The 19,854-nt window shown below is 42.6% G+C and overlaps 2 protein-coding genes across 2 annotated transcripts in view; one reads left to right on the top strand and one right to left on the bottom strand.

Moving 5' to 3' along the window:
* LOC126456819 (uncharacterized) overlaps positions 1–3,868 on the top strand; it is a 225,449-nt gene extending 221,581 nt beyond the window's left edge. Inside the window, exon 6 of the mRNA XM_050092616.1 lies at positions 3,578–3,868. Within this exon, the coding sequence (XP_049948573.1) occupies positions 3,578–3,620 (43 nt within the window). The 3' untranslated portion in view covers positions 3,621–3,868. The remainder of the gene's footprint in view (positions 1–3,577) is intronic.
* A 13,948-nt stretch (positions 3,869–17,816) lies between these two features.
* LOC126455773 (transcription factor Adf-1-like) lies at positions 17,817–19,493 on the bottom strand. Its single transcript, XM_050091537.1, has 2 exons — positions 19,361–19,493; positions 17,817–18,241 (listed from the first exon to the last, which is right to left on the bottom strand). The coding sequence occupies exons 1-2, from the start codon at positions 19,491–19,493 to the stop codon at positions 17,817–17,819; spliced, it is 558 nt and encodes a 185-aa protein (XP_049947494.1).
* Between the last annotated feature and the right edge of the window lie 361 nt (positions 19,494–19,854).

The raw sequence follows: 19,854 nt of genomic DNA on the forward strand, positions 1-19,854 counted from the left end.
AAACATTTTCTATGAAGGCAATGACAGCCTTATCTCAGAGTAGAATGAATGTCAGAGTGTCTATAAAGAAAGTTTATATTTGATAAGTCAAAATAAAATAGACGTTGAAGTCTGTCGACAAATCTTTATTTATTATTGAAATATACAGTGTGGGAATGTACTTCTTGAAAATAATGTCATTTAAACGTAGTCCAGCATGTCAACGGCACTCATTCAAACGATGAGCAAAATTTTGCATGACGGCTCCACATGTAGACACTGGGATGGCTGCCACTTCGCTACGGGTATTTTCTTTCAGTTGCTCCAGAAAGGTCGGATTACTGACATGCGCTTTAAGTTGGACATAGCCGCATAAGAAAACAAGCATGGGGCTCAAATCTGGATTGCGTGGGGGCCAATCTGCCACCCCCTCCTGGGGATCAATTTGCCAGGGAAAATTTCATGAACTCGCAGTGTAGACACATTCGACGTGTGTACTATGGCCCTGTCTTGCTGAATCCATGTGTTTTGGTTATAAACAGAGAAGTTTCGCAATTCGGGCACCAAAAAGTCATTTAACATTGTCACATATTGTTCCGAATTCACTGTATCTGCACGACTGCTCTCGTCCTCGAGAAACTGCTAGTAATTTTAAAATGAAGGTCTAAAAATATTCTGCACAAGGAAGTAAAAAGTAACAGATTACTATTAGAATTCTTCTAAACGTTTTCAGTATTCCTGAATAAAGACATAAAGAGTCTGAAACAAAATTTAAACATTTTTATAAGATTTTGAATGCTAGAGACATGCTGTTGCTTGGAAAAAAATCTCCATTTGCAAATTTTCATATCCTAAAAAGACTGTTTCTAATAATAATATTTAGTGTAGATGTAAAATCATCCTCTTTCCAGTAGTGTCTATGAAGCGGAGCTGTCACATACCACTGATCCATAGTCGCATTAATTAGTGTCATGATCTTGTGAAGTTAATTAAGCAATTACTGCACATTCGTGTCTCAGAAACTAAGGCTGTATCTTAATTCATTTGATTGTAACACATAGCGTTGCGTGCGTTTGTGTTTTTATTGGTTATCAATGCCTAATTAGGTTATTAAATTAATTATCGGTTTTCTGCATCTTCCAGGTAAACAACTGTCTGTATGGTAGACATTGCGACATTGTTAGATACCACTTGATGTAGGCCCTTCATTTACACCTCGCTGCATCCTGTAGTAATTTTTATGTGACTATTACTAATCTTTGGAGAAATACAAAATTTGTTCACTTGTACAATACCAACTTTGAAAGCGCTGGCTGTGTTGATTACGCATTTTTTGCCATTAATTTCAGTGCCTAATTTCCCATCTGACGTATTTGGATTTTGTGTGACTACCGGTTCGTTCAGTTTGCTTTCACTTTCAGATTTTCAGTGTTATTTTGCCCTTACAACAAAGTGTGTCTACAGCAGTCAAGTTGAGGTTTTCCAATGCTGATTGTGTGAACATCCTTAGCTCCTGACAGGCCACTTGCTTACGTACCCTATGCGTGCACAAGATGGAAGTATATCACACACGGATTTGATTCTGAAACACACTTCTTATAAACGGTGTTCAGTCAACAACCAGACATCACCCCGTGCATTTACAAATTTAATATAGCTGAGTTTACAGTCTCATCAATAAGTGAAAATGACTGGTTTATACAGTGTACCTTTAGGAAAATGTTCTCCAGTGTTTACATCGTTATGAGAACAATGAAGTTGCAGCAGTGCACCATCGCAGGCACTGGCGTGATTGCACCATCGCTGGCATTGGCGTGATCTCTGGTCATAGGCAGAACATCTGTGGATGTGTGTCTTCTCTGTGGCAGTCCATTACTTCTCTGGCGAAGAAACGGCGGATTTTGTTGAATGCTTGATATTTTATGCAAAAATAATGTGAAAAGTTCACCGATAATATGTTATACAATGGAGCGCACATACTGTAACTAGGTACGAAAATGCTAGCATTACATTATAGTATTACAAAGAAATAATGTCCAGTACACAGTCAAAACGTGTATAAAACACAAGGGTAAGTTCAGCTAAAGTCCACAATCATTTGAAATTCGAATCATTGGTAATCACACAACCAGCAGAGTGTTGTACCCAGGGTATTGTTGATCCAAATGACAGTTTACACCAGGGATCCCCAAACTATTTTGGACAAGTGACCCCTTTTCCAAAATGAACTGTTACCTCAGACCCCCATGGCCAAATTACCTACATTTAATATAAACCTCCTTATTCATAATGGTCCGCTAACTTAAAAGAGCTGCTACAGAGTGCTATTTTTCATTCTGACTTAGGTCAATAGAAGAAGACAGAGTGAGAATTAGCAATGCTTTAAGTTAGCAGACTATTATGAATAAGGGGGCCTATCTTTAGTTTTTTCCTATTGATACAAAATACCTAGGTACTAAGGTACGAATTGGAAATCTTTGCACTTGGTTAAGTGAGTAAAGTTGACTTCATTTTCTCATCAAATTTGACAAAATAAAAAGACGTACGCTCGAACCCATTATCTTGCACAAACTTCTCCACACAGACTTGCCGAGTTTTTCATCTCGTACGAACTTGAGACTTTACATTACTACAACAATGCTATTTCCTACAAAAATAACCGAGCGAGGTGGCGCAGTGGTTAGACACTGGACTCGCATTCGGGAGGACGACGGTTCAATCCCGCGTCCGGCCATCCTGATTTAGGTTTTCCGTGATTTCCCTAAATCGCTTCAGGCAAATGCCGGGATGGTTCCTTTCAAAGGGCACGGCCGAATTCCTTCCCCGTCCTTCCCTAATCCGATGAGACCGATGACCTCCTACAAAAATATTAATTTTTCTTAATACACGTAACACAACATAAACAATACAGTACCTACCTATCTTGAAATTTTTAAATAAGAACTTGTGTTATTCTAATAGGGGTCGATTTTTAGATCTCGTCGACCCCCAAAATCAGTTTTCGTTTATGTCGACCCCTAGGAAGCCGATATCGACTCCAAGGGGTCGATATCGACCACTTTGGGAATCCCTGGTTTACACAATCGTTTGAAATTCGAATCATTGGTAATCACACAAACAGCAGAGTGTTGTACCCAGGGTATTGTTGATCCAAATGACAGTTTACTCAGTAATTTGACAATGTTTCTTTGATGAAACGACTGGAAGCAATGATGTATGGCTTCCAAGTGAACGATGTGAGAAACAATCCACCAGTTTCAAATAATGGTATCTAACTACTCAGCCACGCGGGGTAGCCGCGCGGTCAGGGGCGCCTTGTCGCGGTCCGTGCGGCTCCCGCCCTCTGAGGTTCGAGTCCTCCCTCGGGCATGGATGCGTGTGTTGTCCATAGCGTAAGTTAGTTTAAGTTAGATTAAGTAGTGTGATGGCTTAGGGACCGATGACCTAAGTAGTTTGGTCCCATAAAACCTTAGCACAAATTTCCAAATTTCCTAACTACTCATACTCATTTACAGAGATTGATTACCCCAATAATTAGCTGCCAGCTGTGTGAACAATTATACCCAAATTTATGAACCACCTCAACCTTTCTTTTCAGGGAAAGTAATCAGCCGCGATCTAAGATCTTGAGATACCAGTAGATGTACTGCATCGATGGGAGGAAGCAGCGATCAGTATAGTGGTCACTGATGATACTAATGGAATCATTCGCAGTGTCGATCATGGCTGATGGCAAGAGTTTGACCATGGAGCTGCAGCATTCAAAAACCATTGTTACTAAATTAAATCTTACGAATGAAAAGTGAATATATATGTCTTTCAAATTTTGCAAATGTGGTATTTTGTTTAAATTTACACTGATGGAAATATTAACGGATCATGTATAACGTTCATGCCTTCTGAAAATATTGTAATATGAGAGATTGTTACCATTCTTGTAATGAATTAACGAAATATATTTAATACTTATCTTATAAATGTAAAAGCCTTCATTGTTATCATTTAAGCCACAAAACATTAACTTTCTCATGTCTTGTGTACACCCAAACAAGCATCTTCTACATTTTTGTAAGTTCCTCCCATAGAGTGAGTGCTAAGAGGACAAAGAATGACAAGTCGTCGGTCCATATCGTCTGCCTCTGAAAATTTATATATTTCTCATGTGAAATTACAAAATTATTCAATAGCAAAACAAGTACATTATGCCAAAATTTAACAACATAAAGAAACAAAATAGATGTAAATTTTAATTTACAGTGTGATTATAATTAAACTTAAACTTTCAAACCACTGTAGAAATAACACCACTGGTCAGAATAACATGAAATTGCAACGGAATATTATCGGAGAATGGGGAAAACGTATGGCAGAAGAAAAATAGTTACAAAATGTAACAGTAGATGGCGCTGTAAGAATCATAATTTAATAGTGGTCCACTACAAATGACAACTGAATCATACAACAATGGTTAATGTGTACGCATGACGTTAAACAAACTGTACTACTCAGTGTGCATGTGTCTACAGGTGTGATACTGTTAGTTACGTAAGCCCACCCACCATGGCAAGGTTACATCACATCTGATGGGAAAAATCGGTTTTTAATTGTCCTGAAGCCAAGAACCGCATAAAAAGCAACACACACGTCGGTTTTTAATTGTCTCGAGGCCAAAAACAGCATAAAAAGCATGAATCACATCGGTTTTTAATTGTTATGAGGCCAAAAACCTCATAAAAAGCATCAGTCAAAATCAATCCGGATTATTAATTTCTGCGTGTCTGATGCAAAACATGTTCAGTATGCTGTCCACCGTTTTCTGCAACGCGTTTAAATCGAGAACCAGCATGTTCCACAACTGACCGAAGTTTTTGTCGGGGTCACGTTCAGAATGTGTTGCGGAATGCGTGCCTTCAATGCCATCGGAGCACTGAACACAACATCTTTCAGATAGCCCCACAGGCAGAAGTCACACGGATTAAGATCAGGTGATCGGGACAATCAGGCTGTAGGGCAATGTCGGCTGATAATTCTAGCATTTCCGAAATAGCGCTTCAGTACGTGCTTAACGAGATATGCAATGTATAGAGGTGCGCCATCTTGCATAAAAATGATCCCATCCACACATCCACGGTGTTGGAGAGCTGGAATGACGCGGTTGCGCAAAAGACACTCATAGCGCTTACCAGTGACAATACAGGTAAAGAGGACTGGAAGCATCTGTCTCTTCGAAAAAATATGGCCTTATGACAAATGATGCCGTAAACCCACACCACACAGTGACGTTTTCAGGATGAAGTGGTGCTGGTTAATTTGCATGTGGATCTTCCGTTGCCCATCTCCGACAATTCTGTGTATTGACATATCCCGTCAGATGTAAATGGGCTTTGCTGTCCAGAAAATCTTCCACGGCCAATCATTGTCCACTTACATGCGAGCAAGAAATTCTAAACCAAAGGACTCTCTTGCTGGTAGCTCTCGTGCACATGAGTAATTTTGAATGGGTAGCAAAGAAGGATGTTTTGTAGGATTTTACGCATCGTGCTCACGGATATGTCCAATGTCTGAGCAATTCTAGAAGCACTACACGTTTGCACATCACCACTCGTCTCCTCTTGCATTGCTGTGGCCACTGCTTCCACGGTCGTCGAATCAATTCGTTTCCTCCCTCTACCAGGTTGCACACCAAAAGTACCCGTCTTTTCGAATTTCATAATTATTTTCTCCAGACCGACAGCAGTCATCGGAACAGTGCCTTTTTTCGAACCCTTTAGTCTGCGGAACTTCTGCAGAGCGACGTATGTACAGTCATCATTCTTGTAATGCAACTTTACAAGCAGAGCGCGATCCTGGATTGAGACAGTAATGGTGAACGTCGCAGACGCGAAAGGAGGAAAAGCCGTGTAAGCCGGCCGTTGTGGCCGAGCGGTTCTAGGCGCGTCAGCCCGGAACCGCGCTGCTGCCACGGTTGCAGGTTCGAATCCTGCCTCGGGCATGGATGTGTGTGCTGTCCTTAGGTTAGTTCGGTTTAAGTAATTCTAAGTCTAGGGGACTGATGACCTCAGATGTTAAGTCCCATAGTGCTCAGAGCCATTTGAGCCAAAAGCCGTGTACCCAGCTTATTTACGCCAACTTCAATGGCTCGTGCGCATGACAGGTGTTTTCATTTACGTATTCTGAGATATACAGCGCCATCTATTGATCAATTTTTACACTATTTTTTTCTTCTTCCATACGGTTTCCCCATCCTCCGATCATATTCCGCTGTAATTTAACGTCATTCTGACCAGTGGTGTTATTTCTACAGCGTTGAAAGTTTAATTATAATCATCACCCTGGCAGAAATTACTTTAATTAGTAAATCTTCCACTTGACTGCCCCATGCATCCGCTAAATTCATTTTTATGCCCTTTGACTGTCTGTTGTTGATAGCATGCCTTAGAAATTATCACATTTATCAGAATCAGTTGTTGATGGGTGATTAATACATCAACACAGCTTCGGTCTTTTATAAAAGTTATGCCACAAGTTAATGATTACAAAATAGGACAATAACATACATTTTAAGCGAAGTGACAAAAATAAAACATGATCCGATGGCAACGCAAATATGCTACAAACAATTAACACTCCCCTGGGTGGTGGCTAGTTGGCAAAGACTAACGTTTGTCTGATTGAACTGTTTACTCTGGCTCAAAATTTGGATAAAGCAATCGGAAATATCTAACACTGAGAGCACTTTGATCGATTTATTCTACACAGTAGTTATCTTCGTTGGTGCAGCTGAGAACAATTGGCGAGATTGTGCTGTTGTTTGCCCTAACAAACTGGAGCAGCAATACAATACTCTTTTTCTCGATGTGCTGCATTTTCGCAGATGACAGTCATGGTTCACGTGTCTGCAGAGCAGTGATGTGTGGCGCCTGTAATTCCCTATCGCAGGTAAGAAATATGGAAAGTCACGGCTGGCTATCTGTAAGATAGATCGCAATTACTCTCCAATGGAGTCCTGAAATCTCTGCAAATTCCAGCATGTGGGACTCCCATTCGCCGGTCATACCATGGACCAACTTGACTCACTTACAATGCAGTCCACACAAGGAGATCAGACGTGAAGGCGGCAGACCTGTCACAGATAAGACTGCCCTCGGCACAGCTAGTTGTCCAAGATGACTGAGGTCTAAACCGTCTGTGCAGCCAAGTCCTCACCACAGACTCCTCAGTCCAGACTAGCGCTAGTGCAAAGTCACGCTCAGGACCAAGTGTCCCAAGGGTAACATACTCATAACAAAAGTCAAGACCAGAATCTTCCCCAAACTGGAGTCTGAATCAGAAACCCACTCCAGACTGGTCTGAATTGGAAGACCAAGTTTTTCCTCTCTCCCTTTCCATTAAACCTCGGTAAACTCCACAAAATTATTCCTGCAACTGCTCCGAACAAAACTCCACAAGCTCTGTGTCCCCTCGAACTCATCTGCTCTACTCGTCGCCCAATCATAATCAAAGTTAACAATATTCTTCACTCTTCAGGAGAAGTGGCCAATCCCTGAGTCGCAAATTCCCCGGCAGAGAAAGGAGATGTTGTGCTCCCCATCTTTCCCACAGCCACTTTGGGCAGCATGTTATTTTAAGTTCCTGTATAGCTCTAAAGTGAACAACACATTTATCATAGAGATAGTTATCCGGACTGGCCAGACGTTACCGTGTGTCCGACCAGAGGCCCCAGCTAAACTAAGAGAAGTACTTATGTTTCCCAATATAGATCATTTCAGAGCCGCCATAAATTTTGTATTCCTTCTAAAATTGTTTTGAAGGTCTGAGGCTTCCCAAAAACCTCTGCAGGCCGAGGGACATCACCTGACAACTCCCGCGATAGCATCCTGTCCAAAGCGAACATGGGAACTCTCGAATTTTTATTGCTGCCATCCGTGTTCACAAAGGATGTTTACAACACTGTCATAACGCAATGGCTGGGTGACCAAGATTTATCTCGACTTCCCTGTCCCTGTTGTGGCAAGAGGCGCCTAACAGGTAAGTCCAGGTAGGTCGTTTTTTTGGCTCTTTGACTCGACGCATTGTCTGCACACTGGTACGAGAAATTCTTGTGCCTAGCATCCTGTCGCCAGTAAATGCTTCGAGATGTTCCTTTCCCTAATAGCTGCATATATCTTTCAAGCCCCAAATATCAATTGCAAGATTTCCTATTAAATGACCAAATTGCCTGCTTGTTCTCAACTCCAGAAAAATACTATTAGATGGAGATCCATCATAAAGATCCCACATACATTAACAACATACATACTCCTATCCATGCCTCCTCCTGCTGATAACTTCCTGTCGTCTCACAAAATCCATGTCTTGGGTGTTAAATCAACTTTAAATAATACTCTTGAATATGGAGAATAGTGAGAGAGTGACTCGTCCTCCCTCGAATTTCTATGCAGTCCTTATATGAGCAATATATTGTGTCCTGGGATTGGCTTCATAGGAGAGAAACCGTCAAGTAACAGGACACCGCACGTGGAAAACACACTGATATTGAATATTTAAAAAATGTTTCAGGTATGAAGTTTTTAGGGCCTTGATCGCACATAGGTAACTGAATTACTAGTTTCGGCAGGACAAAGCTGCCACCTTCAGGTCTACAAGGTTACAAAGATAACAAAAATGTTACACTGTTGTAGTTGCAAGACTAAAATAACGACTATACATAAATTCTTTCTGACATACCCCCTGTGTGCAGGTTTTGATAGCATGCTGTACGATAAAGAACACATTTGGTCTTGAAGCATCGTGATGGACTTTGAATTGGAAATAAACAATACAACTACATTTACATAAGTTATTGCAATACGTATATAAATTCCAGTGTATGCTAAAGATATTTTTAGCTCATAATGAAAAGAGAGTAAAACATTAAAAAATATACCTGTGCCCTCATGGCAACACAATGTCACACAGGTGTTACATATATGTATGAACTGACAGCTGGCTAACCACAGCTGAATACCAGTTGGGCTAACAGAATAATATAGTGGGTACTACCAGACGGCAGCTGTCTTGCGAATAATATTTATTTTTAAGCAATATCTACATAGCCTACATGTAACAGTATGTGAGAGAATACGATGTGAATCATTTAAAAGTGGAGAATAGCACAAGGCCTTTCATATAAAAAGCCAGTTTACAGATGGTATGCCCTTCTGATATGTACACAACCATTATTCTAATATGCCAAGGTGCTATGACTTTTATACCACTTTTTGTGCATCGATGAATACATTACAAATAAACAAAAATGTAAAATGGCACTATAATTGGAAATGACAATATAACATCTATTGTGAGACGAAAAGTATAATACATGATATTGCAACTTCTGAAGTAGGGGTTCTGCCATAGTACTATAAAGTGAACGATACCCTTATTGTTGCCTATACTGTGTTCCACTTGACAGGTGTTGCTAGGTGTTTTGCCGCAGTAGGCGAGAATTAAAAAATAACGCCCATTCTTTTTTAGTACCATCGGTCTCCCCAATATCTTTCCCTTCTGCGGCACCACCAACATCCAACGACACAGCAAACCAAATCTCCTACTGTGCTTTTAATCATTAAACTGAGGTGACCAGACGTCCTCATTTTCTGCTGCCTTCGTAGTCCCATTAAAATTTGATTAAGGACTACGAATGTTCTCAGTTTCTTATTTTTTATCCTATTTTTGCGATTTTCCAAAATACAGACATCAAAAAACTTTTGCATCACCCCAGTTCCCAGAACTCCTGAAGATTACCGTTGACTGTGGATATTGTATCACAGACACAGTCCCTTTGACTGTTCAGAGATGTCACTAAAACCGCGCAAATATGTAAACAACCATGCATGAGCAGCGTCTATTAGACGGAGGGGGTCCGACAGCCGATCAGTTCCAGTCATTCCACCAGGAAGGAGGTACACAGCTTGTGTTGCCTGTAGCTCAACCATGCCTAGACGGTCAATACCACAGTTCGATCTCGTCCGCATTGTTACTTTGTGCCGGGGAGGGCTCTCAACAAGGGAAGTGTCCAGGTGTCTCGGAGTGAACCAAAGCGATGTTGTTCGGAGATGGAAGAGATGCAGAGAGACAGGAACTGTTGATGACATGAGCCGCGCGACTGCTGCGGTCGCAGGTTCGAATCCTGCCTCGGGCATGGATGTATGTGATGTCCTTAGGTTTAAGTAGTTCTAAGTTCAAGGGGACTGATGACCACAGCTGTTAAGTCCCATAGTGCTCAGAGCCATTTGAACCATTTTTTGTTGATGACATGTCTCGCTTAGGCCGCCCAAGAGCTACTACTGCGGTGGATGACCGCTACCTACGGATTATGGCTGATAGCAATACCACTATTTTGAACAATGCTTTTTGTGCAGTCACAGGACGTCGTGTTACCACTCAAACTGTGCGCAATAAGCTGCATGATGTGCAACTTCACTCCCGACGTCCATGGTGAGGTCCATCTTCGCAACCACGACATCATGCAGCGCGGTACACATGGGCCCAACTACATACCGAATGGACCGCTCAGGATCGGCATCACGTTGTCTTCACTGATGGATGTCGTACATGCCTTCAACCAGAGAATCGTCGGAGAAATGTTTGGAGGCAGCCTGGTCAGGCTGAACGCCTTAGACACACTGTCCAGCGAGTGCAGCAAGTTGGAGGTTCCCTGACGCTTTGGGGTTGCATTACGTGGGGCCGACGTACGCCGCTGGTGGTCATGGAAGGCGCCGTAATGGCTGTACTATACGTGAATGCCATCCTCCATTCGATAGTGCTACAATATCAGTAACATATTGGCGAGACATTCGTCTTCATCGACGACAATTCGCGTCCCCATCGTGCACATCTTGTGAATAACGACATCGCTCGACTAGAGTGGCCAGCATGTTCTCCAGACATGAACCCTATCGAACATGCCTGGGATAGATTGAAAAGGGCTGTTTATGGACGACGTGACTCACCAACCAATCTCAGGGATCTACGCCGAATCGCCGTTGAGGAGTAGGACAATATGGACCAACAGTGCCCTGATGAACATGTGAATAGTATGCCACGACGAAAACAGTCATACATCAATGCAAGAGGACGTGCTACTGGGTATTAGAGGTACCAGTGTTTACAGCAATATGGACCACCACCTCTGAAGGGCTCACTTTATGGTGGTACAATATGCATTGTGTAGTTTTCATGAGCAATAAAAAGGGTGGAACTGATATTTACGCTGATCTCTATTCCAGTTTTCTGCACAGGTTCCCGAACTCTCGGAACCGAGGTGATGCAAAACTTTTTTTGAAGTGTATAATTGAAAGAGGAAGAATTATTTTTGAGGTAGGTGAAGACAGTGTCATAACTTTCGTCAAAGTAAAAACGAGGGTTGTTCAGTACAGAATGGTCGTAATTTTTTTTTTTTGACAACATACCTTTACTCATCCTCATAACTTTGATGGTCCTTCTCAAAGTAGCCTCCCATGAATGCGATGCACTTGTCCCAGCATTTCTGCCAGTTTTCAAATACATGCAGGTAACCATTTTTTGAGAGGTCCTTCAAAATCGCCTCCACAGCCTTCACCACTGCTTCTGATGATTGATAATGCCTCCCACGAAGGCGTTTCTTCATGTGAGGGAATAGAAAAAAGTCACATGGGGCTAAATCCGGACTATATGGAGGGCGAGGGATGCATTTCACCTTGATTTTTGCAAGATATTCAGTAACAGCATTGGCAATATGCGGCCGCACACTCTCGTGTTACAGCATCCAGCTTGCTTCACGGAAATGTGGTCTTTTGCGCCTGATATGGACTTGCAGTGTTTTCAGGACATCCCTGTAGTATTGTCCAGTTACTGGTGTGTGTGCAGGTACAACATGCTGATAACCCATTCCATGAATATCAAAGAATGAGATGATAATAACTTTCCCAACAGAAGCAACCACTTTTGCTTTTTTGGCGGTTGGTGATGAAGGAGATTTCCACATTGAGCTTTGCTGTTTGCTCTCAGGATCAAAACGATGTAGCCAAGTTTCATCAGCAGTGATTACATTGGAAAGAAACTGCGGATCTTCCTCTAACATCAACTTTAACTGCATGCAGGCCTGCACGCAGATGTCCTTTTGCTCGGGAATCAACAGTCTTGAAACCCATCGCGCATAAACACGTGTCGTGTAATTTTTTTGTGGCACCAACGTGGGTGGCATCCAATGAAACGTTCAGTGTTTCAGAAAGTGATCTTAAGGCAATTCGTCGATCCTCTCTCGCAATGACAGCAGCAATGTTGATGTTTTCTTCCGTAAAAGCAGTAACTGGAGCACCGAGTCCACCTTGCTTTGAAATTGATTGTCTCCCTTCTGTAAACGTTTTAAACCACATTGGAGCTGGGCTGTAGGGAAGAACAGACTCTCCATAGGCCTCCTGTAACATTGTGTAGGCCTCAGATGAAGATTTGTTGGGACGAAAGCAGAATTTCAAAGCCGGATATTGTTCCTCGCGTATTCCCTCCATTGCAGCTGTAGACGATTATGAACATGAGTGACTTTGCCTGCCTCTAACAGGCGGGAACCAGGAGTCTCAACAATGAAACTACTACGGCGTGTTTGTTGCACATAAAGCTAACAGCGCGAGAAATTATGACTACGAAAAAATTATTATCATTGTTTATTGAACAGCCCTCGTAAAAGACACGTGCAAACTTCTTGATGTTCGATACTTGTACGACTCTGTGTTGCCATAAGGACACAGCAATATTTCTTAATGTTTTAGTCTCTTTTCATCAGCTAATGTTACCTTAGGCATAAACTGGAATTTAATTAAGTACTGTAATAACTTATGTAAGGTAGTTTTACTTTTATTTCAAATTCACAGTCCATAACGATGGTCCAAAAACAATGCTGCGTCTTATCGCACAGCATATCAAAACCTGGACACAGAAATCCAGTGTACCTAACTGCGATCAAGGTATTAAAAATTTAATATCTAAAGCTTTCGTTGTTGAGTTCAGCAGACAATGTCAGGTATTTATAGAATTGATATTTATTACAACAGCACTTAAATTCGTGCCAAGCTAGCAATAAGATGTGTGAACTATTCTACAGCCCGACTAAAATTACTTGTCACTTGTCACATCACGCAATGGAGCTGGTTTCCTCCGATCATAGCTCTCAATGTCACGCAGGAACCTTTCACCGTAGCCCAGCTGTCATAACAATTTGTCTGTTCACTTCCAATTCCTTATGTGGTATTCTTTCTTGACGTGTTTGGATTCCGAGTCAAGGGTTTGGCACTTTTATTTCGTATTTCATCGCCACACACACACACACACACACACACACACATACACACACACAAACAACGTTGCTAATTAAATATACAGGTTTCATACCAGAGTTATCATTAGAGATCGTGTTGCATATGCATTTGCATATTCGGCTCCTTTTCACCCGTTATTGCATATTTTAACTAAAAACTAGTGACAATGCATAATTTCGCTCTATGTTTATAATATTTTAAACATTTAGACGGGCGGTCTCTAGCTCGATCTACACTCCTGGAAATTGAAATAAGAACACCGTGAATTCATTGTCCCAGGAAGGGGAAACTTTATTGACACATTCCTGGGGTCAGATACATCACATGATCACACTGACAGAACCACAGGCACATAGACACAGGCAACAGAGCATGCACAATGTCGGCACTAGTACAGTGTATATCCACCTTTCGCAGCAATGCAGGCTGCTATTCTCCCATGGAGACGATCGTAGAGATGCTGGATGTAGTCCTGTGGAACGGCTTGCCATGCCATTTCCACCTGGCGCCTCAGTTGGACCAGCGTTCGTGCTGGACGTGCAGACCGCGTGAGACGACGCTTCATCCAGTCCCAAACATGCTCAATGGGGGACAGATCCGGAGATCTTGCTGGCCAGGGTAGTTGACTTACACCTTCTAGAGCACGTTGGGTGGCACGGGATACATGCGGACGTGCATTGTCCTGTTGGAACAGCAAGTTCCCTTGCCGGTCTAGGAATGGTAGAACGATGGGTTCGATGACGGTTTGGATGTACCGTGCACTATTCAGTGTCCCCTCGACGATCACCAGTGGTGTACGGTCAGTGTAGGAGATCGCTCCCCACACCATGATGCCGGGTGTTGGCCCTGTGTGCCTCGGTCGTATGCAGTCCTGATTGTGGCGCTCACCTGCACGGCGCCAAACACGCATACGACCATCATTGGCACCAAGGCAGAAGCGACTCTCATCGCTGAAGACGACACGTCTCCATTCGTCCCTCCATTCACGCCTGTCGCGACACCACTGGAGACGGGCTGCACGATGTTGGGGCGTGAGCAGAAGACGGCCTAACGGTGTGCGGGACCGTAGCCCAGCTTCATGGAGACGGTTGCGAATGGTCCTCGCCGATACCCCAGGAGCAACAGTGTCCCTAATTTGCTGGGAAGAGGCGGTGCGGTCCCCTACGGCACTGCGTGGGATCCTACGGTCTTGGCGTGCATCCGTGCGTCGCTGCGGTCCGGTCCCAGGTCGACGGGCACGTGCACCTTCGGCCGACCACTGGCGACAACATCGATGTACTGTGGAGACCTCACGCCCCACGTGTTGAGCAATTCGGCGGTACGTCCACCCGGCCTCCCGCATGCCCACTATACGCCCTCGCTCAAAGTCCGTCAACTGCACATACGGTTCACGTCCACGCTGTCACGGCATGCTACCAGTATTAAAGACTGCGATGGAGCTCCGTATGCCACGGCAAACTGGCTGACACTGACGGCGGCGGTGCACAAATGCTGCGCAGCTAGCGCCATTCGACGGCCAACACCGCGGTTCCTGGTGTGTCCGCTGTGCCGTGCGTGTGATCATTGCTTGTACAGCCCTCTCGCAGTGTCAGGAGCAAGTATGGTGGGTCTGACACACCGGTGTCAATGTGTTCTTTTTTCCATTTCCAGGAGTGTAGTTTTGATGCCTCACGGATTGACCGCGACCTGCAACTGCGTGCGGTCGCTATCCGAGAGGCCACTGCCTAGCGAAATCATTACAGAAGAGGAAGAGGAACAGGCAGGCAGAGTCAGTGCCCCTGCGCCAGCGCCCACTGGTTAATCCCCTCCGCTGTTATACCTTACGCGTCGGCAACAACTAAACTACTCAAGCTTTTAGTCGCACGTTCGTTGTTTCAGTTTAGCTTTCTATTTACTTGTACACAGTTGAACGTGTTTACGACGTGTAGTGCGCCATGTCATCCGAAAAAAAAGAAACGTCGTTTCGAGGATAGTTGACTGTCCTGGAACATTTACATATGACAGAATTCGCGAGGAAAATGTTTTGTGATAAAAAAGTTTCAAATAGACCAGCATGTCATGACAAGTCTTCATATCGCAGGAATGCAGAAGAAAGGACCACGACAATAACTTCTGACAACAGCAAGTTGCAGTAGCAGGGATTTGTCCAAAGGTAACCAAAGAAGTCGGTTTAACATGGATCTATGAGAAGCATTCATTGCAAGCAATATTCCTCTCCACAAACTTACAAACTCTGTACCAAGGGCTCCCTGCGGAAATATTGCTTAAATCAAAATATACCAGATGAATCAACACTGCGTAAAAATTATAGACCGACAATTTACGTAAATGTTTTGGAAGAAATACGCAATGAACTCAAGGACAGCATTATCTGGATATCTGTTGACGAAACTACATCACTTGTGACCATTAAATTGCCAATTTAATTGTTCGTGCTTTAAAAGAAGAACCTTCTTCTTCCTATTTAGTGGCCTACAAAGAACTTGAAAAAGTAAATCATTCTACGAACGCCAGATTTGTGAATTTCCAGAATCTTCTGCGGATGAAAGGGTGTTTGTGTTTATTTCAGATGCTGTTCCCCAAATGATCAAAGCAGAAAAAGCCCTCCTAGTATTTGATCCCAGTTTGATTCATTTGACGTGCTTTGCTCATGGAGTACATCGCCTTGCTGAAGAAGTGCGTTCCACGTTTGTGAATGTAAATGAACTGATTTCATCCACATAGAAAGTGTTTCTAATGTCACCTGGTTGCATCAAGACCTACAAAGAAAAACTACCAAACGTGCCTTTACCTGCTGAACGAGTGGTAACTCGTTGGGGTACGTGGGTCGAAGTTGCGGTGTTTTACAATGAACATTTCGAGGCCATTAGAGGGTTAGTAAACGACTTCGATAGTGCAGAGGCCTCGGCAGTTTACCAGTGCAAGGAGGCTTTTCATGATCCGGGTATTAAAAAACACATTGCTGTGATTAGCACTAGTTTTTCCCATGTACCTGCAAGTACGGGGTGTTCAAAAAGTCTCACCGCAGTGCCGTATGATTGCGAGCCGCGCGTGCCGTATGCCGCAGTGAATATACCGAGATGAAACTCAGTGAAATACAAGTTACTAATTTATTGAATATTCATTTTTACTTACAAATTTTTACATTAAATGTTGAAAGTGTCCCCTCTGTTGTTGAATACACAATTCAATTCGCCTAATCATATTTCCAAACACAAGTTTTTTGATCAAATCTCGCACAGTATTGCGATGTGGAAATGTTGTCTGCGACCAAAACTGAATGTAATGTTTGACGAACTGAAACTGTGTATTTACCGCCAGCTTTGAACACTTGTTCAACTAAAAACACACGTTCTCCAGTGGTTAGTATTTTAACAGTGACAAAAACGAAACAAACGAAGAAAGGAACTTAAATGTCGGGACACACACGTCCGGGCCGTGTCAGGGCCGAGCGTCGGACGAGTGACGGCCGTGCTCCGGTCCGTTCCTGCAGGGGCCACACATGACCGGGGCACGTCCGTGTCTCTGTTGTTCCTTGTAGTGACTCGGACGCGGTGAGCTGTGTTTCTGTTTGTGAAAGCTGTAAAACATGTTCACTAATTTTCGTAATAGTGAATTAGGACTTATAGCACTTGCTTTAGACGAAGAGGAAAACGAACGAAGGCAAACAAGAAGAAGAAAATTATGGATCCACAGTGCCTGGAAAACAAGACCAGTACAGGGAGAGTTCCGAACACTATTTTCTCACCTCGTAGATGATGAGACTAAGTTTTATGAATATTTTAGGATGACGCAGTACACCTTCTGTGAACTTTTAAAGAAACTAGAACCAAAGCTGAGAAAAAAATGACACGTTCTGGAGAGTATCAGTTTCACCCAAAGAACGACTGGCTGTTTTTTTACGGTAGGTTAAAGAAAAGTACACAGAACACAAATAAATAAGAAGTTTTAAGGACAGCATTTTTATTTTATTACTTTAGTAATTGAAAGATAAATACATAAGTTAGTAAATAATACACTTAAATTTCTACTACCCTAAGAAAAACAAATGAGGACTATTCAGTGAATTAGTTTCTGAAGCTGATGAGGATGCAGGGGAACTTGGAGGATGATGGCTTTGGTTATTTATATACGAATTGTGCGAATCCCTTTGCAGGTCCAAAAGCTGCTGTGTAGGTTCTGTTGACTCGTTTCCCACAGGTGAAGGATATGGTGTTGAAACAGATTTTGCTGAGGAATTGGAGGATGATGGAGTGAATTGATGGACTGATACGTCATTCATGAGTTGCTTCAGTTCAAAGTCTTGTACAATTGAAAAAATCCTACTTTTAGCTTGATGAAACAGTAGTGGATGCAATGATTTTAGGGCTGGTGCTATACCAGCCAAAAAAGCATCAACTGGGTTTTGTATATCTCTCTGTTTTTCAGCTTTTTTTCTGCCAAAATGTAAGCCATGAGCTGGCTTGATGCAGATTCTTGTGGTTTAACCTCACGCTGAAATTTTCATTTCAGTGGTGGTTTCACAAACGTGTTCTTCTTTGAAGTGACGGACGAATGAGCTGAGGGCGTCTGGGAATGCCGAGTGCGCTCTATCAAATTCTCTGTTTCACTATCCTGGGTTTTAATGATCCATTCTTCATCTGCAATGTCTTCTTGTGTAGACACTTTTTCGTTTTCAACAATCGACTGCTCCTCTTGGGAATCTGTATTTGAGTCTTGTTTATGCTCATTATTGTCTTGCGTGTAAGGAACATTGGAAACTGTTTCTCGTTCTACCATGTAAGGTAGCAGGAACGTTAAGAGATCTTCATACTTGTATTTATGTTGATGAACAGCAGCTTGTCCTGAAACAGTTTTCCTTTTCTGCAAGGTCTTCCTTAGTTGGTCACGAACAGATGCCCATTTTTTTTTGCATTCCTCTATTCCACCTGTAGCAAAAATATTTTAAATCGCGTATTTATATTACAATGTTTAAAATGCTGCAAATATTTTATAGATTATACAGTATTTCTCATCTTATACATTCAATTTTTTTCAGGTTCCTTGCTACAGGAGATTCCTTTAAAACTATTTCCTTCAGCTACAGGTTGGGAAAATCCACAGTTGCAGCTATCGTCCATGACACCTCTAGAACAGTTATCGATTTATTGTTAGAAGAGGTGATGCCTGTGCCGAATGAAGAAAAATGGAATGCTATAGCTGAGGAGTTTTGGACAAAATGGCAGTTTCCAAACTGCATTGGATCTTTAGATGGAAAGCACGTAACAATACAGGCTCCAAACAACTCAGGAAGTCTCTATAGGAATTACAAAAAAACATATTCCATTGTGCTTCTTGCTCTGGTTGACCCATGTTATAATTTTATTGCAATAGACGTGGGAGCGTACGGAAAAAACTCTGATGGAGGCATTCTAGTAAATTCAAATCTTGGAAAGTCATTGGAAAACAATACGCTTAGCGTCCCAAAGAGTAAAACTTTACCCGGAACTGATGTTGAACTTCCAATGGTAATTGTATGCGATGAAGCTTTCCCTCTCAAAATATACTTGATGCGACCATATCCTGGCAGGAACTTAACAAATGACAAGGCTATATTTAATTATCGTTTGAGTCGGGCAAGAAGAATATCCGAAAATGCATTCGGTATATTGCAACAGAAATTTCGAATATTTAGAAGAATCCTTCAGGGAGATTCTAATAACCTTACAATGATTGTGACGGCTGCGTGTGTACTGTACAACTTTATTCGAAAAATGGAAGGTTATAGGGTGCCCGAACAGAGGATGGATCAAAGGGAAACTGCTGAGGGATCCGGAAGTTCATCAAATCTTCGAAACCTACCTCGAATTCGTGGGAGATCAACAGATGCTGCATTTGCTGTACGAGAACAACTCAAAAAATTCCTGAACCCTCCACAAGGGACTGTGGAATGGCAAGAACATGTCGCCTTGGCGATATAACGATGACATAAACCAAACATCTGTTTGTAAAATAAAAAGTGAATAAATATCTTTCGGGTATTAAAACTTGTATAGTTTTTATCTTACCTTTGGCTTGTAGATCTGTTGCAATTGTCTTCCAAACTCTGTCTTTGTACTCGATATTCCTGTAATTTTCACTTCCCTGATCGTAAAGAACAGGAAACTTACGAACTCCCTCTATTAGTCGTTCCACATCCATGTTTTGTACACAGAACAGTTTTGCGCAGTTGCACAGCTCACAAGACAACCCCACCGTCAGGTCGTGTCCGTCACGTGAAAATTTAAAACACGGCGAATCCCGCCCGGCCCGGCCCCGGCCCGTTGACGTTCCCCGTGCACGGCCCGGTCAAGTGGGGCCCGCTGCATTTGTTTTAATGTTGTATTTCGTAGTCCGGGTGACTGCCGATACTCGGACGTGTCTCGGCACGGACACGGTCCTGACATGTGTGTCCCGACCTTAACTTAAACGTTCACGTAACGGCACACACCAACGATACTACTGACGCTGGCTGAGATAAACGAAACAGTGGAATGTTGGGAGAGTCCACTTGAAGGGAAGT

This window comes from Schistocerca serialis, chromosome 2 (genome assembly GCF_023864345.2).
Source record: "Schistocerca serialis cubense isolate TAMUIC-IGC-003099 chromosome 2, iqSchSeri2.2, whole genome shotgun sequence".
Lineage (NCBI taxonomy): Eukaryota > Metazoa > Arthropoda > Insecta > Orthoptera > Acrididae > Schistocerca > Schistocerca serialis.